General features: G+C 39.5%; 2 protein-coding genes across 3 annotated transcripts in view; one reads left to right on the top strand and one right to left on the bottom strand.

Annotated features, from left to right (window-relative positions):
- CEP63 (centrosomal protein 63) overlaps positions 1 to 5745 on the bottom strand; it is a 58518-nt gene extending 52773 nt beyond the window's left edge. Inside the window, exon 1 of the mRNA XM_043995728.1 lies at positions 5473 to 5745. Coding sequence (XP_043851663.1) covers positions 5473 to 5510 — 38 coding nt within the window. The 5' untranslated portion in view covers positions 5511 to 5745. The remainder of the gene's footprint in view (positions 1 to 5472) is intronic.
- Positions 5746 to 6115: 370 nt separating this feature from the next.
- On the top strand, positions 6116 to 16445 carry ANAPC13 (anaphase promoting complex subunit 13). Of its 2 annotated transcripts, none has more exons than XM_043998988.1 (3): positions 6116 to 6300; positions 7504 to 7665; positions 10177 to 16445. In XM_043998988.1, the coding sequence occupies exons 2-3, from the start codon at positions 7567 to 7569 to the stop codon at positions 10300 to 10302; spliced, it is 225 nt and encodes a 74-aa protein (XP_043854923.1). In that variant the 5' UTR covers positions 6116 to 6300; positions 7504 to 7566; the 3' UTR covers positions 10303 to 16445. The 2 variants fall into 2 exon arrangements, with proteins under 2 accessions (XP_043854923.1, XP_043854922.1); XM_043998987.1 differs by having other exon boundaries at positions 6117 to 6390.
- The last annotated feature ends 535 nt before the right edge of the window (positions 16446 to 16980 follow it).

The following is a 16980-nucleotide window of genomic DNA, read 5'->3' as shown; positions in this document are numbered from 1 at the left end:
TTATTCAGCCTTTCTGCACCTCAGTTTCCTCAGCTGAAAAGGAGGGGTATGAACTAGAAGACCTCCAAGGCTCCTTCCCTGAAAATGCAGCGCACAGGCCAACAGCAAGTGACACAACCACTAGATGGCAGTGGTGCCTTCCCTTAAAAGAAATTAAATTTTCAGAGTTCAATAATTTTCCTGGATATTTACAAGTGGCCTCTACTTCAAAGGAATGGCTTGTGTGTTTGGCCTCAAACCACTTCTTAAACCTAGGAAATGAAAACATAATAACTAATGTTCCTCTTCAACCATCCCTAGTATACATATAGTATAAAGCACACAGAAGTCTAGACAAACAGTAAGATACATAGATATTTCTCTAGAAAAGATTCATTTCTTGCCCACTTAAAATTTACCTTAACAATACCGATACACATTATAAAGTGAAGAAATTCTAGAACTAATGAAGATAAGAAAGCTATAGCCAAAGACAGGAGCTAAAAGGCATAATACTATTACCCAGAGAGGGCTTCAGCAATCTAGCCTAACTACCCTGCCCACACACAACCCCTCTCCCTAACAAATTCACAAGGCACAGGAGATACAAAGAAAAAAAAGTAACAGTTCCAGTCCTCGAGTTTACATTCTACTTGGGGGAATACAATATACAAAGCTACGGAAACAAAGTATAAAATAACATCAAAAGGGAAAGAATAGAGAAGTTAGAGCCAAGATATAGAAGAGCAAGGAAGGTCAGTGTGCTTCCTCTCAAAACTCTTTCAAACAGACCTAAAAAACACACTAGAGTGAATCATGATAGGGGAAATTCAAGCAAACGTTAATGAGTCATTTTGCCATCCCAGGTCAGCCTAGGTAAACAAAGGTGCCTATGGACACTGGGGCCAGGGTCTGACCAGTCTGTCCATGTGAAACACTGGGGAGAGGGGAGGAGAGTGGGGAGGAAGGAGAAGTTGTGGCAAGAAGGGGCCCTACCACCAAGTGTAAAGTCAGGAAATAGGCTGGAAATATGAGTGATTTTTTTTAAATCACACCATAAAAACTATTTGGGTAACAAGAATGCTTAAGACACAAAACCTAGAAGAAGAGAATGACTCCAAAACATCTACAAGCAAAATCTCCAAGAAAAACATAGCTCGGACACAAACTCAACAAAAACTCCTGGAAGGGATGAAATGATAGCCCCCAAAGGGGGGAAATGGAGAATAAATGAGAACTATTGAAGAAAGACTTGGAAAGGGAATTAAAATTAACAGCTTGACATAAGAGGTGCAAACCTTGCTCTACCAACAAAAATTTAAGAAATCAATGAACCAGGGGCAGCTAGGTGGCACAATGGATAAAGCACCGGCTCTGGAGTCAGGAGGACATGATTTCAAATCCAGCCTCAGATACTTGACACCTACTAGCTGTGTGACCCTGGGCAAGTCACTTAACCCTCATTGCCCCTCAAAAAAGAAAGAAGAAAGAAAGAAAGAGAGAGAGAGAGAGAGAGAGAGAGAGAGAGAGAGAGAGGAAAGAAAAGAAGAGAAGAGAAAAGAAAAGAAAAGAAAAGAAAAGAAAAGAAAAGAAAAGAAAAGAAAAGAAAAGAAAAGAAAAGAAAAGAAAAGAAAAGAAAAGAAAAGAAATTAATGAACCACTTTGTGAGGAAATGGGTAATGGTCTCCTCTCAATAAGGATATAACTGTCACCATTCAAACTACACTCCTCCTGACCATTTGAGGACAAAGGTCTCAGTCCCTCTTCCTTCCCCTCCAGCAAACAGATCACATGGCTCAAGTAGTCCTGAGCTTATCTCAACGAGGTCCTCTCCAGAGAGGATTGGAGGAATGTCCCTGTGTCCCCTCCCCATTACCTAAGAACTCAAAGAATAATTATGGAAATTAGGGCTAGCCTTAGCTAGCTTTCCCAAGTAGATTGTAACCCTAGAGTAATCCAGCCAGTGATGAAAAAGGGGAGGGTCCATTCATGTTTGGGACTAGGGGTTAAAATGGGGCCTTCCAACCCCCATTCTTTGCACCCACCAGCTGTACACTGAGGTGCCCTTTCTCGAGAGAATGATAATAAATGAGCCTTTGACACATCCCCATCACTGAGTTCCAGAGAATTGTTGAGCAGGGGTTGTTTTCCTCTCATACCTGAAAGCCAAGACCAAAAAAAAAAAAGAGCTAAGAAACCATATTTCAAGAAATCTTAAGAGAATTCTTGCTCCAATCTCTTAGAACCAGTGGGCAAAAGTAGAAATAAAGAGAATCCACCTGTCACTTCCCAAAACACCAAAATGAAAATTCCCAAGAAAAGCAAAGCCAAAACCTAGAGCTTCCAGGTCAGAGAAAAAAATACTGAAAGCAGTCAGAGAGAAAGAATTCAAGTATCAAGGGGCCACAGTCAATTTAATAGCCACCATTATAAAGGATAGGAGAACTTAGAATATGCTTATCCCAGAAATCAAAGGTTTGTGGCCAAGAATAACTTCCCCTGCAAAACTGAATAGTATTAGAGGGAAAATGGACCTTTAATTAAAGGAATTCCAAACATTCCTGATGAAAAGACCTGAGCTGAGTAGAAACTATTAAGTTCAAACACAGGACTTAAGAAAAACATTAAGAGGTAAACCCAAATGAACAATCATAATGGACTAAATAAGAATAAACTGTTTAATTCAAATATGAGATTGTTGTGGTGTTGAGAATTTGGGACTATTAAAGTTTAAGCTGGCCAGCTAAACTGTCTGTCCAAGAGGACAGAGATAGCTCCCGAAATCAGAACAACCGCCTCTCACCTGATTTCTCCCAAACCATCCCCAATATGGGACATCCTACTCTCAGGTGATCACCCCCATCTACCATTTATAAAAGCTTTTGCCCTTCTCCTGTTTGAACCATCTCCCCTTGAGAGAAGTATGACTTCTCTCTCCGTCATTTTTTCTAGCTCCTAAATAAAAGATCATTTTATTCCAATTGGATTTGTTTGCAAGAGAGTGTAATTCTTTAAAGAGGAATACCTAAGGACCCCACCACCACCACCAATTTCCTCCATGACAAGATGATATATAGAGTCCCCTATAAACCCTATCATCATCAAGTAACAGTCTAAATAGACAAGGCCTGGGAGTGTTCTGTTATATCTTAATGATCTTTATAATGGAAAGCAAGACAGAGAAATACACTGGGAGGGGAGAGGGAAGAGAAAGGAAAGGAAGATTGAGGAAAATTATCTCATATAATCAGAGTATGCAAGCAGACATCTATTGAAGGAAGGAGAAGGCAGTAGAATGAATAGCTTACACCTGAACCTTACTCTCTGAACTAGTCATAGGAAAGAAGAATACAGACATACACTCATACAATGAATAAAGAAATACATTTTAATCAGTAGGAATATATGAGGTAAAAAGGGAGAAGGGAGGCAGCTAGGTGGCGTAGTGGATGGAGCACCAGCCCTGGAGTCAGGAGTACCTGAGTTCAAATCCGGCCTCAGACACTTAACACTTACTGTGTGACCCTGGGCAAGTCACTTAACCCCAATTGCCTCACTAAAAAAAAAAAAAAAGGGAGGACAGAATTAGGAAGGAAAATAAACTCTAAGGATGTACAAAAATATTTCCAGTTCTTTTTGAGGTGGCAAAGAATGGGAATCTGAGGGGAAGTCCATAAATTGGGGAATGGCTGAACAACTTACGTATAGAAATGCAATGGAATACTATTGTGCTAGAAACCCAGGAAGACTTGTTTGAACTAATGTCCAATGAGATGAACAGAACCAGGAAAACAAATGACAACAATATAGTAAATACAAGAGTAAAAACAACTTTGAAAGAATTAGGGTCTCTGCTCAGTCTAATGACCACCATAATCCAAGAGGATTAATAATGAAACTCTGTGTGTGTGTGTGTGTGTGTGTGTGTGTGTGTGTGTGTGTGTGTGATATGTGGACATTTGTTTTGCTTGACTATACACGTTTGTAATGGGTTAATCTAGATAAATACCCAGGGGTATTTATGGTTTTAGGATTTAAGGTTGGAAAAGATCTCAGAAAGGGTCTAATCAACAATCTCACAATAAAGTGTTTATAGAGAGATCAAGTAGCTTTATGTACTTACCATACCTTTGGCAAGAAATCTGTACTTTAACTGAGGTCTTGAAGGACCTTAACAGAAAGGGTTAAGTAACAGCCCTTCAGGCCCCACAACTTTAAGATGCTATTATTCCTCCTTCCTTTTCAAAGAGGACCAGTCAGCCTCACTCTCACCTCCAGAATGATTCAAGTCCAGTGACAAGATAAAAGTCAGAGTGACTGGTGATGGCCCAAGATGCAGTGGATGGCCTTGGATTCTTTGATATCTGACCAAGCTCTAGGCACTCCACAGAGCCTGCATGGCCTTTGGAACAAAATGCTGTGATTTGTTGGAGGAAGCCTTCACATGTTTGGGGTTAACATCCTACCCCCAATTTACTGAAAGGCTAGAGGCTAGCGAGTTACCGTCAACCTGGTTTAGTGGGGTGTGCTCACTGCACATGCTACGGCTTCTTGAAGCCACAGGTGAGAGTTGGATGACAGGACACCAAAGGTGAATGAGCACTCCTGAAAAGGGCTCAGCAAGCCCTCACACGTGGGGTGTTAGTCCTCCCTAAACACCTCATACACTCCTATCAGAGGGGACAACTTCCCTAAACCTCTCAAACCTGGAAAGGACCTTGGAAGTCGAAGAATCACGAGGTCATTTCATAGGGCTGGAAACAACTTCAGAAGCTAGCCGGTCCAATCCATACCCATCCCTCAACCCCTCATTTTACAGATGAGGAAACCAAAGGCCCAATGAAGTTTGATGACTTGCTCAATTCAACAAACATTTATTAAGCATCTACTATGTGCCAAGGTACTGGGCTAAGCGCTGAGGCTGAAGACATTGTCAGCCCTCGAGGATCTTATAATCTAATGGGGGGGGGGGGGAAGCATGTAAACAAATAGATACAAAGCATCCAGGGATCATCAGAAGTGAAAGCCTCCACTTTGGATAGGAAAGTGGCTTGCCCACAGTGACAATAGGAGCAAAATACAAGACCCTGTAGAATGGAAGGCTACCAGAAGTCTGAGGCTTGCTCCGTTTTTCATTCTCACTTAGTAGGTGCTTTAATGTTTGAAGGGACTTGAACTCTGGACCATGGTCTCCTGAGCATTTGGTCCACAAAGCAGTTCGGACCCTCCCTGGGGGTGAGTGCTGAGAGAGGAGGGCGGGAAGGGGAGGAGAAAGAGGGAGGAGGATAATGGCCTAAATCCCTCCAGCCCGAGAGCGCACACTCGGACTCCTTTTGAATCGCCCGCCGGGGCTCGGGGCACGTGGTTTCCACGCCCTCCATCCCCGATCACGGCCGCCCAGTCCCGGGTCTGAGGTCGAGGAGCGCACTTCGAGTAGGGCCCGAGCCCAGGCGGCCAGCCCCGCCCACCGTCCCGAGGATGGGAGGCGGGCACCTGACGATGGGGTTGGCCGACGAGCCCGGCGGAGCCATCGTCCAGCCAGTCCCCACATCGGCCAGCGGACGCGGCACAGAGCGGAGCGGAGCGAGGCGAAGAGGACGCCGGGAAGAAGGTCGCAGCCGCCACCCGCGCCTGCGGACTAAGGAGCAGCGGGGTCGGTGCCCCGGCCCCGCGACCACGCAATCCGTGCAGCCCAGCCCAGCCAGGAGTCCACAGCCGCCGCCGCCAAGGGGCGCTGCCGCCGCAGCGTCCACCCCCGCCCTTTCCTCGTTCTCCCACCGTTACCTCTCCCGGCCCCGCGCGCCGCCGACGTTTCTGCGCCGCCTCCTCGCTCTAACTCCCCCCCTCCCCTCTTAACTTTTGCCTCCGCCCCTTTCACACATTTTTTTTAATCTCCCCCTCCCCCGCTTAATAAATAGAACCAACCTCATCCTCCCCCCTTCCTTAATGTGGTCGAGTGGACTCGCCCGACTACTATCATTCGCTGGGCCTAAACGGAGGGAGGGAAGGGTTTTGCGGGTCACGTGACCCCGGCGAAATTGCTTAGTGGAGCAGCAAAAGGCGCTGCGGTTGAAGACGGAAGAGCTCCTTGTTGGAGGTTCGCGTAGCACGCCTGCGCAATGATCGCGAGAGAACCGTATGCGAGCCGAGACGCATGCGCTACCGCTCCTCCTTTCTATCGCCTCAAAGTCCGTTTGGTTACCTTCCTCTTGTCGCTGTGCGTTTGCGCCTTCTCTCTCCCTCTGTATTCACCGCCCACCCCACCCCCTCAGTTCCCCGAGAGTCTCGGCTCTTTTCTTCCACCATCCTGCCCTCCAAGGGGTAAGAGACTTGGGGAGCGTGTCGTTCCCTTCCTCTCCTTTCTCTTCTGCTGGCCCCAAACTCAGAAGCGAGAGCTACCTGCCGCACCAGGTAGGGCTGGGCCTCAGACGTATACGTGCAATAGGTTCACACCTACACGATGATTTGAGAGGTTATGGGAAGGTGTCCCCTCTGATTCATAGCATCCGTAGAGCTGCCGAGATGCCTGAAACTGACATTAGAGCCTGGGAGACCTCAGTTAAAATGCAGATTTCTCGCTGAAGCAACCGCACAGCAAACTACTCGACATCTCTAAACACTGTTTTGTGAAATTGTTGTTCGGATCCTTTCTGAGGTCGTCTAGTGACCCAAGGCGCCCCACATTTTGTTAAGGTGAAAGGGTTAGAACTGCGATGGGGTAGGCCTCAAAATTGGTTCCTCAAGCTTCAGGAAAGGAATTGGGCAGTTAGGTATTTACAACTATTCATAAATCATGGCTTTATTCGGCATTATCAGCCATGCACCCTGCTAATGCCAAAATCGGCAGCGTTTGTAAATTTTGAAAGAGTTTGTAAAAATCTGCCAAAGTCTACAAATGATTGGCCATCCATTGTGTGCTGGATCTTCAGAGATGACAAAATTGTATAAGTCACAGCCTCTGCTCTAGTGAGCTTCTAGTCTAATTGAGGCTTCAGGATATGAGTTCAATAGCCACATAAGATTATAATTCAAACATTTTTTTCACTGCTTTCTGCTGGAGGCACTCTGCCAGACAGAGATAGAAAGATGAAAATCAGTCAAGGAGTTTACAATCTATGTGGCAATTAAAAAAAACAAAACATTAATCAGAGGTGACTTAGGACTTAAGTATTCTGATGAGAGGGATAGGTAGATAACAAAAAGAGGGCGATGAGCACCTTGAAGAAAATGAAAAAAAGTTTTAAAATGTTGGATACAAGAATTTAAATGAATATTAAAAAAAAGTTAATTTTGAAGGATCCATGCTTTCATTGGTCTGGGTATAAACATTGAAAGGGGATCATTTTACTTCATTCTAGTAAAACCTTTCAAATAAGAACCAAAAAATTATTAGCCTGCTGTCATCCATTTTATGCTTATTTTGAGATCAGGTCATGTCCACTGGCACAAAGCAATTAAAAGTATGTTTGTACTAATTAAAAAAATTAATTGGTTGTGTGTGGTTTTTTTTTTTTAATCCACTAGCCACCACATTTTTGAGCTATAATTTGTGGGCCCTAGGACTGAGAAATTCAAAATCACAAAAGAATGGACAGTGAGGTACAGAGGGATGGAAGAATTCTGGATTTGATTGATGATGCTTGGAGAGAAGATAAGTTGCCCTATGAAGATGTTGCAATACCACTGGTAGGTAAAATGTTCTGTGAATGAGGGAATGGGTATATCATTGTGAGCAACATATTGGCTGTTAGGGGAAACCAGTAAAGTGTTAAGGAGCAGATAAGGGATAAAGACAAAGAATGGTAACAAACTGAACAAAAGCAGAGAGGAAGAATAGCATGTGACACACAATGGGAGCATTTTGCCTAGGCCAGAGTTGTCAGTCGTATTTCCTTAGTGGGCCAGAACCAGATTAGAATGTAAATGGGAAATATTTTAAAAATAAAAATACAGTAGAACAAAGATAATGTTAATGTGTGGTCTTCTAAGTCAAAATGCAGCCACAGGGATCCTTAGAGTTTAGTGGACCTGTGTCTGAGTTTGACACCACTGATCTAAGCACTTAGTAAGGAGGCCCTCTACCAGAGTCAATGAAGATAGAGAGGCCTTGTGATGGATGTAAAAAACAATTTAAATTCTTTCAATACAAATTAGCCAAGGCATAGAGAGGTTAAGTAATTTGCTCAAGGTCATAAAACTAGTTGGTAACAGGTCTCCTGACTCTCATTCTAGTGCTTATTTCAATGTACTATAGCTAGAGATAAGAATAAAGAGTCGGAACCACTAAAATAAATGAAAAAAAATTTTTTTTAAATTAAGAACGTACCTTAGAACAACTAAATAATGTTCTCTTCCTACTTTATCTGCCATTCATTTCCTCTCTTTGTAAACCTCCATACATTGCTGTTAGACCTTTACAAGATTTTCTGAGAGATATCTGTTCTACTCTCCACACCCACCAAGTTTTTGGCCATGCCTGTAGACGTTCCTAGATTTTTATTCTTAGTCCTATGTTTGTTTTTACTGAATTAAAAACAAGTGCTCACACAAATGAACACACTTTACAGGATGAGCCTGGATAACCACTTGGTAAAGATGTAAGGAAAATGTATACTTCAGGTCCAAACTAAGTAATTTCTAAGATTGCTTCCAACTTTTTAAGAATATAATTCTATTATTTTGCATTTTAATAAAGGCTTATGATATATGTATCTAAGGCTTATGAGCTATGTATGTCATGAGGGCCTACTGAAACAAGAAAAAATTAGAAAAGAGGTGGAAAAATAGTTTTCTCTTAACAGATGGAAGAATGGTAGGGGAAATAATCAAGGATAATATGCAAGTAAAAACAATCTTAACTGTTTTTGAAAGAACTATAAAAGTTCTGGTTACCTACTTTTAAAAATCAAGAACAAAAAATATAAAACTATTCACTAAGTACAATAAATAACAAAGAGATATACCTTAATTAAGTTGAACTAGGGGTCATAGAAGAGAGAAAAGAAAAGGTGAAAGGGATTAAGGACCTAAAAGAAAAAGTTAAAGATCCCACTTCGAAATATCATTTCTGCTTAATCCTTCAAGCAAAGCAGAGACATCAGTTGTGTAGGATAAGGAGCTGTATCTACCTCAGAAACTTTCACATATGTATCTAGAATTTTAGAGAACTTACCTTAGGCCAATTGAAATCAACCCAAGAGCAGAATGGGACCAATGAATCACATATATTCTACCCATGATTTATAGACTTATTTGCATTACATTTCTGTTGTTAATGTTAATCTTTTGTTTGAGAAAAGCTTGTCTGTCTTTATTAGAAATGGTAGTATATCCAAAACCCATTATTTCATAGGTATGAATTCTTTCACCCTCTCCACCAAAGTAAGTCACAATTCTTTCATACCATAACTATCTTCATGAGTCACTAGATCTAAAAAAATGTTCCTCTTTTGATGGCCAACTTTCTGGTAATGAACATCTCTGAACTTAACTCTAATAGAGGCCTCATTTGACAAAATACACTGCCTGTTAGTTACCATCTCTGAACTCAGAGTCTTCCCATCTTGGTAGAACCTGTCCCAATGTGTACTCATGAACAACCTCCTAGAAGCCACGATCACCTGAACCCAAGATCAGGAGAGGGTTTTAGTAGGGGAAAGTCAAAAGTGTTTAAATTTCTTCAAGTACATTTGAATTTCACATAAAATTAGTATTTTTACTGACATTAACTGGACAAAAAAGTCTTAAACACATAATTATCCTTTAAAACTATAAAGATAACACCGGCTTAGGAAATTGTTAATTGTTCTTTCCTACTGCAGCATTTTACCCTTGACATATATGTGCCAAACCAAGAAAAAGAAAAGAACTCTTAAAGCAGCTAAAAAAAAAAAGTAAAATGACTCTTTTAAGTATTTCTTTGGTTACTTTCTACATGAGGCCTTAACTGACACCCCAGCTACTAGTGCTTCACCCCAGAAATTTCTTACTTTTTGTTGTACACTCTCTATTCACCTATCAGTATTGTAAGCTTGAGGGCAGGAACTTTTTCACTTTCTCTTTGTGTCCTTAGTGCCTTGCATTTAGTAGACACTTAATAAATGCTTGTTGCTTATTGGGTTAATCGCTAGCTTTCATTTAATAAAATATTTGCTCCTTTGGAACATGTCATTCTGAGTTCTTCTTTCACATTTTCAGAATGAACTTCCTGAACCAGAACAAGACAATGGTGGCACAACAGAATCTGTCAAAGAACAAGAGATGAAGTGGACAGACTTAGCTTTACAGTATCTACATGAGAACATTCCCCCAGCAGGAAACTAATTAACTTCTTATCTTTCATGGGCAGATTATTGTGTGTCCAGAATGGTTTGTCGTAGGTTTCGAACTTATATCGTTAAGCTATGAGCATCTTTGAACAATAGATAATTGTTAACAAAGTAGAATCCAAAAACATTTGTTCGTGAAGATAACTAATTTAAATTGCTTAATATTAGAGAATTTTAACAAATATTTAGCTCCATGGGCCTAAATATCTTCATTAGTTTGTGTTGAACTTAAATATTCATCTATAACTTTGGTTTTGATCTTTTTGTGACAATTTAATTGACCTTTATATTTTCTTTAATAGTAGAAAGAGTAAAATGAGAAAGTTGAGGAAACTAGTAACTGGAAGAATGATGTTGAATTGCTGTACTTTGCCTTGCTTCTCTGCTCAATGCCATACCAAGGGTAAGACAAAGAATTCTTTTGGCCTGAGATGTGAAAAGCTGATGTGTCTGTTATGCAAACCTACCAAGACATTAGGAAAAGAGAGCTCAATTTTATAGTTTTACCTCAAGTGTGAAATTAGCTAGGTTGGGTGCTGCCTCTACTTTAGTCATGTATTTTGAGTTAGTGTATTTAGAATATTGATGCCATTAATATGGCGATAACTTATTCACAGATGGATGGAATTTTTTTTTGCTTTCTTCCATTAAATTTAAGATTTGTATATAAAATTGTTCTTTTGTGTAGCTTTCAAATGAAAATACATTGTGTAATTTTACAAGCTAAAAATATTAATAGGTTAAACTCATTGATTATTCACAGGAATGAAGGGAACTCAGAGGTCATTTAGTCTAATCTCATTTTACAGTCAGACAAGTAATAAGTGGCAGAGCTAGGATTCTAACTCAGGTCCCATGATTGGCAGAGTTCAGTTATCTCTCCACTGCAACATGCAGCCTCCCTAATCCATAACAAATAATAAAAGAAAATTAAGGACTTTCAGAGGACATCCTAACCTTTTGAGGTCATAGAAAGCAATTTTCATATTCTCCCACAAAACACTTGAGAATACTGAGCTAGAGAGACCCTCTCATCAGGTACCAGAGGTTCACTGATGCAACCAAAAGAGTACAGCTCCACATTAGAGGAGACTTAACTGTAGGGAGCCCTTAGGAAGCAGATTACATCAGATGAGTAATTACTAATGCTTCTGACAGTGGGCCTCCTGGTTCCTATAGGGACCTCTTCATAATGAAATCCTCACTCTGGCTCCTGGCTTCTTTTCTTACCTCAGGCCCTGTGATTTGGTGTGCCTGAGTAGCTCTGATTCCTAGCTTGGTGTTCATTTTACATTTTGCCTTTGGTCTCCACTCATTCTTCCCCAGAAAGGCTCTTCTTCTCAGCCCTCTTAATTATCCTGTCCCTGGTTCATGATGATAGTCTTTACCTGGCAGAGCTATGCATGCACACAGCCCATTATATTATCTAGTAATGCTATTTTTAATGTTGCTATTAGTGTACTTTGAAATATAACAGGAAAAAGGGGGGAGGCCGGTCAAAGTTCTGTCACCATTCCATTTCTATAAATCCTTCCCTAGGTATTTCAGCCCTCATTGATTTAACTTCTAACTACCTCAATCATAGCCTATAATAAACAATATAGCAGTTAATTATGAATCAGCTTATGTTGCTTGCTATCATTTAAGGCATGATAGGTTCTTCCTAAATTGACTGTTAGTTCCTTGAGCATAGTATAGTATAAGACCCTATATTAGTTAGTATAAGACCATATATTAGTATTTCTGTATCCTCTGCATATATATTAGTGAATAAATACATGGACTAATTATTACTGTACAACCTCGATTAGCTAAAATATTCCCCCACAAATTTTTTAACCACGTTTGACTCTTAGAAAAAAATATGCCAAGGATTTGTTTTTTAAAATGTCTTCTGGGGTGCAGCTAGATGACACAGTGGATAAAGCACTGGCCCTGGATTCAGGAGGACCTGAGTTCAAATCCAGCCTCAAACACTTGACACTTACTAGCTGTGTGACCCTGGGCAAGTCACTTAACTCTCATTGTGCCACCACCCCCACCCCCCCAAAAAAAGGTCTTCCAGGGTATGTTCTAGCATCAGAATACAACTCAACCTTTATACAATATAGCCCTGTACAATGACCGTTGATCTTCAGAAATTTGAACCTAAGGCAGTATAGCATCATAAATCATCAAAGATGCTGTTCTTACTAAGGCTCAGAAGTGGACAAGTATATTTTATAAAGCTTTAAAATATATTTTTTTAAAGCATCCTTTTTTGTACATTGTAGACAATGTTGGATTCCACTTCAGGTTAACCAAAATTAAATTAATGGTGTACACCAAACTCTAAGTATTCTGGTTTAGACTTTTAATGCATCTTATATGTTTGCTAATTTCTAAGGACAAAAGCACAAACATCAAATGTAGAGATGGAAGTCTTAGGATTTTATTCAGATTGATTAATGTTTTGTCTAATATTGTGCTAGACTGATTATATTATGATCAGACTACATCTGAAGTATTGAGTTTGTAGCACTGTATTTTGGAAAGGATAAGAGGGCAGAATGAGGGCCGGTAGGTTAAAGTTATAAAAAGATAAATTTCAGCTCAATATGAAGAAAACCTTCCTGGCAATTGGAATTGTCCAAAGTGGTTTGGGCCACCCCTGGAAATAATGAGTTACCGATCCTTTTGGTTCATTAGTACTCATCCACAGCAAATGGGTGCAGGATAATCACTTGCTAGGGATATTGTAGAAAGAATTTGTGAGCTGGACTAGACAGTCTGAGGTAATTTTCATTTCTAGGATTCTGTGTTTACGACCTGATGTGGTAGATAAATCATAGGATTTGGTCCTGAGTTTGAATCCCAGATCTTTTCCTACTTTTGTATACTTCAGCAAGTCACTTTCCTCCTTTAGGCCTCTGTTTCCCTGTCTTTGAAATAAAGAGGATGAGCTAGATGATCCTAAGGTCCTTTGTACCTCTAAATCCCATCATCCTAATGTTTGATCACAGTATTAACTCAAGTTGGCTCTAGTTCCCGTTTGTAGTATATTAATTTGAGACTCTTATTCAGTTGTTATCATGAACATCATTTTCTGTGGGCCATGGAACACAATAGGAAGAGGACTTTTAAACCTACTTCTAAAACTTGGAATAAGAGACTGGAAGAAAAATGATATAAGGTTGCAAGGAATCTTTGGGATCTCTACTCAAAATCAGAAGAAACAGAAATGAAGCAGAACTACCAGAGTGATCACATTTTAGATTGCAATAGAAGTTGTAGAAAAGGTAAGAAATGAAGAAATTTTGAATGCATTTATGGATCACAAGGTAATAAAATTAGTAATCAGCGAAAATATGGGTTAGGTTTTTAAAAAAAAAATGTTGGCTTTTGTGGAGATTAAAAGAATAACTTATTTAGTAATGCCCAAGTTAAAAAACAAGTTCTAAAAAAACCAATAAATTTAAAGGTGACTACAGATGCAGCATATCAAAATATATGGGACTTGGCAAAAGCAGGGGCACATTTAAAACAATGAGAGCTTGGGAGGGAAAAGAAAATGTAAAGTTTAAAGTTAAAGAAGTTGGCACATGAACAAATTAATACACCAAAATCAATTTTTGAAATGAATTTTTAAAATAATTCAATAAGAGAATATAAAAACAATTGAACTGCCAGACTTAGAGTCGGGAAGACCTAGATTCATAGTCTTCAGATTATTAGTTGAATGACCCTGGGCCAGGTATTTAGTCTCTATGTGCTTCAGTTTTCTCATCTGTGAAATAAGGTAGTTGGACTTTATGGTCTCTTAAGGGATGTTCTAAATGTATGACCCTAATTATTATAAAGTTATTTTTGAAAAGGCTGTTAGAATTGACAATTAAATCTACTCCACAGAAGGAGAAAAATAAAATCAGAAATTGGAGGAAATCACAGTGAATGCAAAAGAAATAAACCTATCAGAAACTGTTACATAGTTAACATGTCAACAAAACTGTTAGCATAAATGGATAAATACTTATAAAATAGAAAACAGCCAAGCAGCATATAATAGTGAATAGAAGGCCGGCCATGGGAGTCAGGAGTACCTGGGTTGAAGTTCTCCCAGATGCTGACTATATAACACTGAACAAGTCACTCAACCTCCCTACCTCAGGCTACTCTAAGACTAAATTAAAGAGCAATTGCTATGCATTAGCAGAGGAAGTTTCCTCTCTGGAAATTTCCCAAACCACTGTTAAGTCAGAGGTCTGGACCTTAAGCCCTACCCCACTAAAAACCCCAATTGACAAAACAGGAAATAGGTAATAAAAATAAAGCAATTTCATAAGAAAGCCCATTGAGGAGGCACCGAAAAAAGGCACCAAATGAACGCTTAAAGATCGAGGAATCCATATCCACATCTGTCTAACAAAATAGACTGTATTAAAACAAAAAAAATAATAGATCATTTATAAATATGGACACAAAGTATTAATCTTTTAATTTAAACATGAATAAACATTACCTCTTTCCCCCCAAAATCTTCCATTTTGATCAAGTAGGGTTAGTGGAAGGAATGCAGAAGTGACTTAAAATTAGGAGAATGAGTATTTCCAACTTTACTGCATATTATTTTCCCTTGCACACTGATCCATCCAAACTGGCCTGTTTCACACATGATCTTCTTACTTCTTCTTTTTTTTTTTTTTTAAAGGGCAATGGGGTTTAAGTGACTTGCCCAGGGTCACACAGTAAGTGTCTGAAGCTGGGTTTGAACTCAGGTCGTCCTGAATCCAAGGCTAGTGCCTTAACCACTGCGCCACCTAGCTGCCCCGGATCCTCTTACTTCTATACCTTGTCTTTGCCCCTCTTACCTGGAGTGCACTGTCTCCTCGCTTCTGTCACATAGAATCCCTCTCTCTGAAGACAGCACAGGCACCACCTTCTAAGTGAAGCCTTTCCTCATCCCTACCAGCACCACCAATAGCTAATGTCCTTCCCAAACTACCTTGCATTTAATTACTGTGCTTTTTATATTCTGTGTATGCTTATAAATGAATGTTTCCTCCAATGAGAATGTAAGTAAGCTCTTTGAGAGTGCGCATTGTTTCAGTATTTGTATTTGTTTCCCAGTAAATAACACAGTGCTAAACACTGGTGCTTAGTAGGCATTTAATAAATGGTTGCTTGAATAAGTATAATCCGGTCAGTAACAAAACTATACAGATCATTATATCAGTAGATGTATAAAAAACCTTTGATTAAAAGCAACATCTATTGAAATTAAAAATACTAAAAAGTATAATAATAGAAGTGTTTATTAAGGAGAGCTTAATGGGGAAACATTAGAGATGTTCCCAAGAAGAATACTAAGAATTGTTCACTCTCACCTTTAACGTTTTACATAATTTTAGAAAATCCACCTATAGCCGATAACAAAAGGAATTGAAAGAAATTGGCACAGGAAAAAAAACCTCAAAACTATCTTTTAAAATGCTATAATTCTCTTATTTAGAAAAACCAAGAGACCCAACTGAATATTAATTGTGATAACATGGCTCTAGCATGATAGTTGGCTATCATTCACAAATCTCAGCATTTCTAAATTTCACCAACAGAAACATAGAGAAAGCACACTTAGAGTAATGACAAAATGTAGCAAATGCCTAGGCATTAAACCAATGAAGACACACCAAAACTATAAAAGTGGTTTTGAAATCTCATCAAAGTGGGTATTCCCTACATTATAAATTGTAACACATCTGTTGTTTTTCATATATTTCTTGTCTGTGTGCTCCCTTAAATCTACTGAACATTGTTCTTCAGTGGAGGAGACCTAGGTTCTGTGGAAGAAAAGCCTTAGAATTCTTCATTTCAGATTTCAAGGCTATCACAAACATTGTTTATTTGTATTTACAAGCATTGCTGTTTGGAAGGAACTAATTGAAATTCTCAGGCAAGGGCTTCATACATTTCATAGTATTCAGAAACAAGGACAAAATTCCACAGTCAATATTAAACAAAGAAAAGGGCAAAAGTGATTGAAACACGGTTTAAAAATTCACAGAACAGAGGGGAAGCTAGGTGGTGCAGTAGATAAAGCACCAGCCCTGGATTCAGGATGACCTGAGTTCAAATCTGGCCTCAGACCCTTGACACTTACTACCTGTGTGACCCTGGGCAAGTCACTTAATCCTCATTGCCCTGCCCAAAAAAAAAAAAAAAAGTCACATGTTGAATTATTTTACTGAGCTAGAAAAAAGACAACAAAATTAATTTGGAAGAACAAAAGATCAAGAATATCAAAGGAATTAATGAGAAAAAATGTAAAGGTTTAGCAGTACCAGGTCTTAAACTATAAGGCAATAATCATCAAAACTATTGTACTGTGGGACAGCTAGGCGGCACAGTGGATAAAGCACCCGCCCTGGATTCAGAAGTACCTGAGTTCAAATCCGGCCTCAGACACTTGACACATACTAGCTGTGTGACACTGGGCAAGTCACTTAACCCCCACTGCCCCACAAAAAACAAACAAATAAAAAAACCCTATTGCACTGGCTAAGAAATAAAAAGGTAGATCATTGGAACAGAGTAAGCATATAATATACAGCAACAAATGAATATAGTAACCTCTTTGGCAAGTGTAAAGACTTAAGTTTCGGGGATAGAATTCATTATTTGGTAAAAAAAAAAATTG

Source organism: Dromiciops gliroides, chromosome 3, assembly GCF_019393635.1.
Source record: "Dromiciops gliroides isolate mDroGli1 chromosome 3, mDroGli1.pri, whole genome shotgun sequence".
Taxonomy (NCBI): Eukaryota; Metazoa; Chordata; class Mammalia; order Microbiotheria; family Microbiotheriidae; genus Dromiciops; species Dromiciops gliroides.
This window is presented reverse-complemented; position numbering and strand designations above follow the sequence as displayed.

Excerpts from the sequence above, each read along its gene's own strand:
- ANAPC13 (XM_043998988.1), top strand. The coding sequence starts at position 7,567 with ATGGACAGTGAGGTACAGAGGGATGGAAGAATTCTGGATTTGATTGAT. Across the intron at positions 7,666-10,176 it reads AAGATGTTGCAATACCACTG|AATGAACTTCCTGAACCAGA; the intron begins GTAGGTAAAATG and ends TCACATTTTCAG.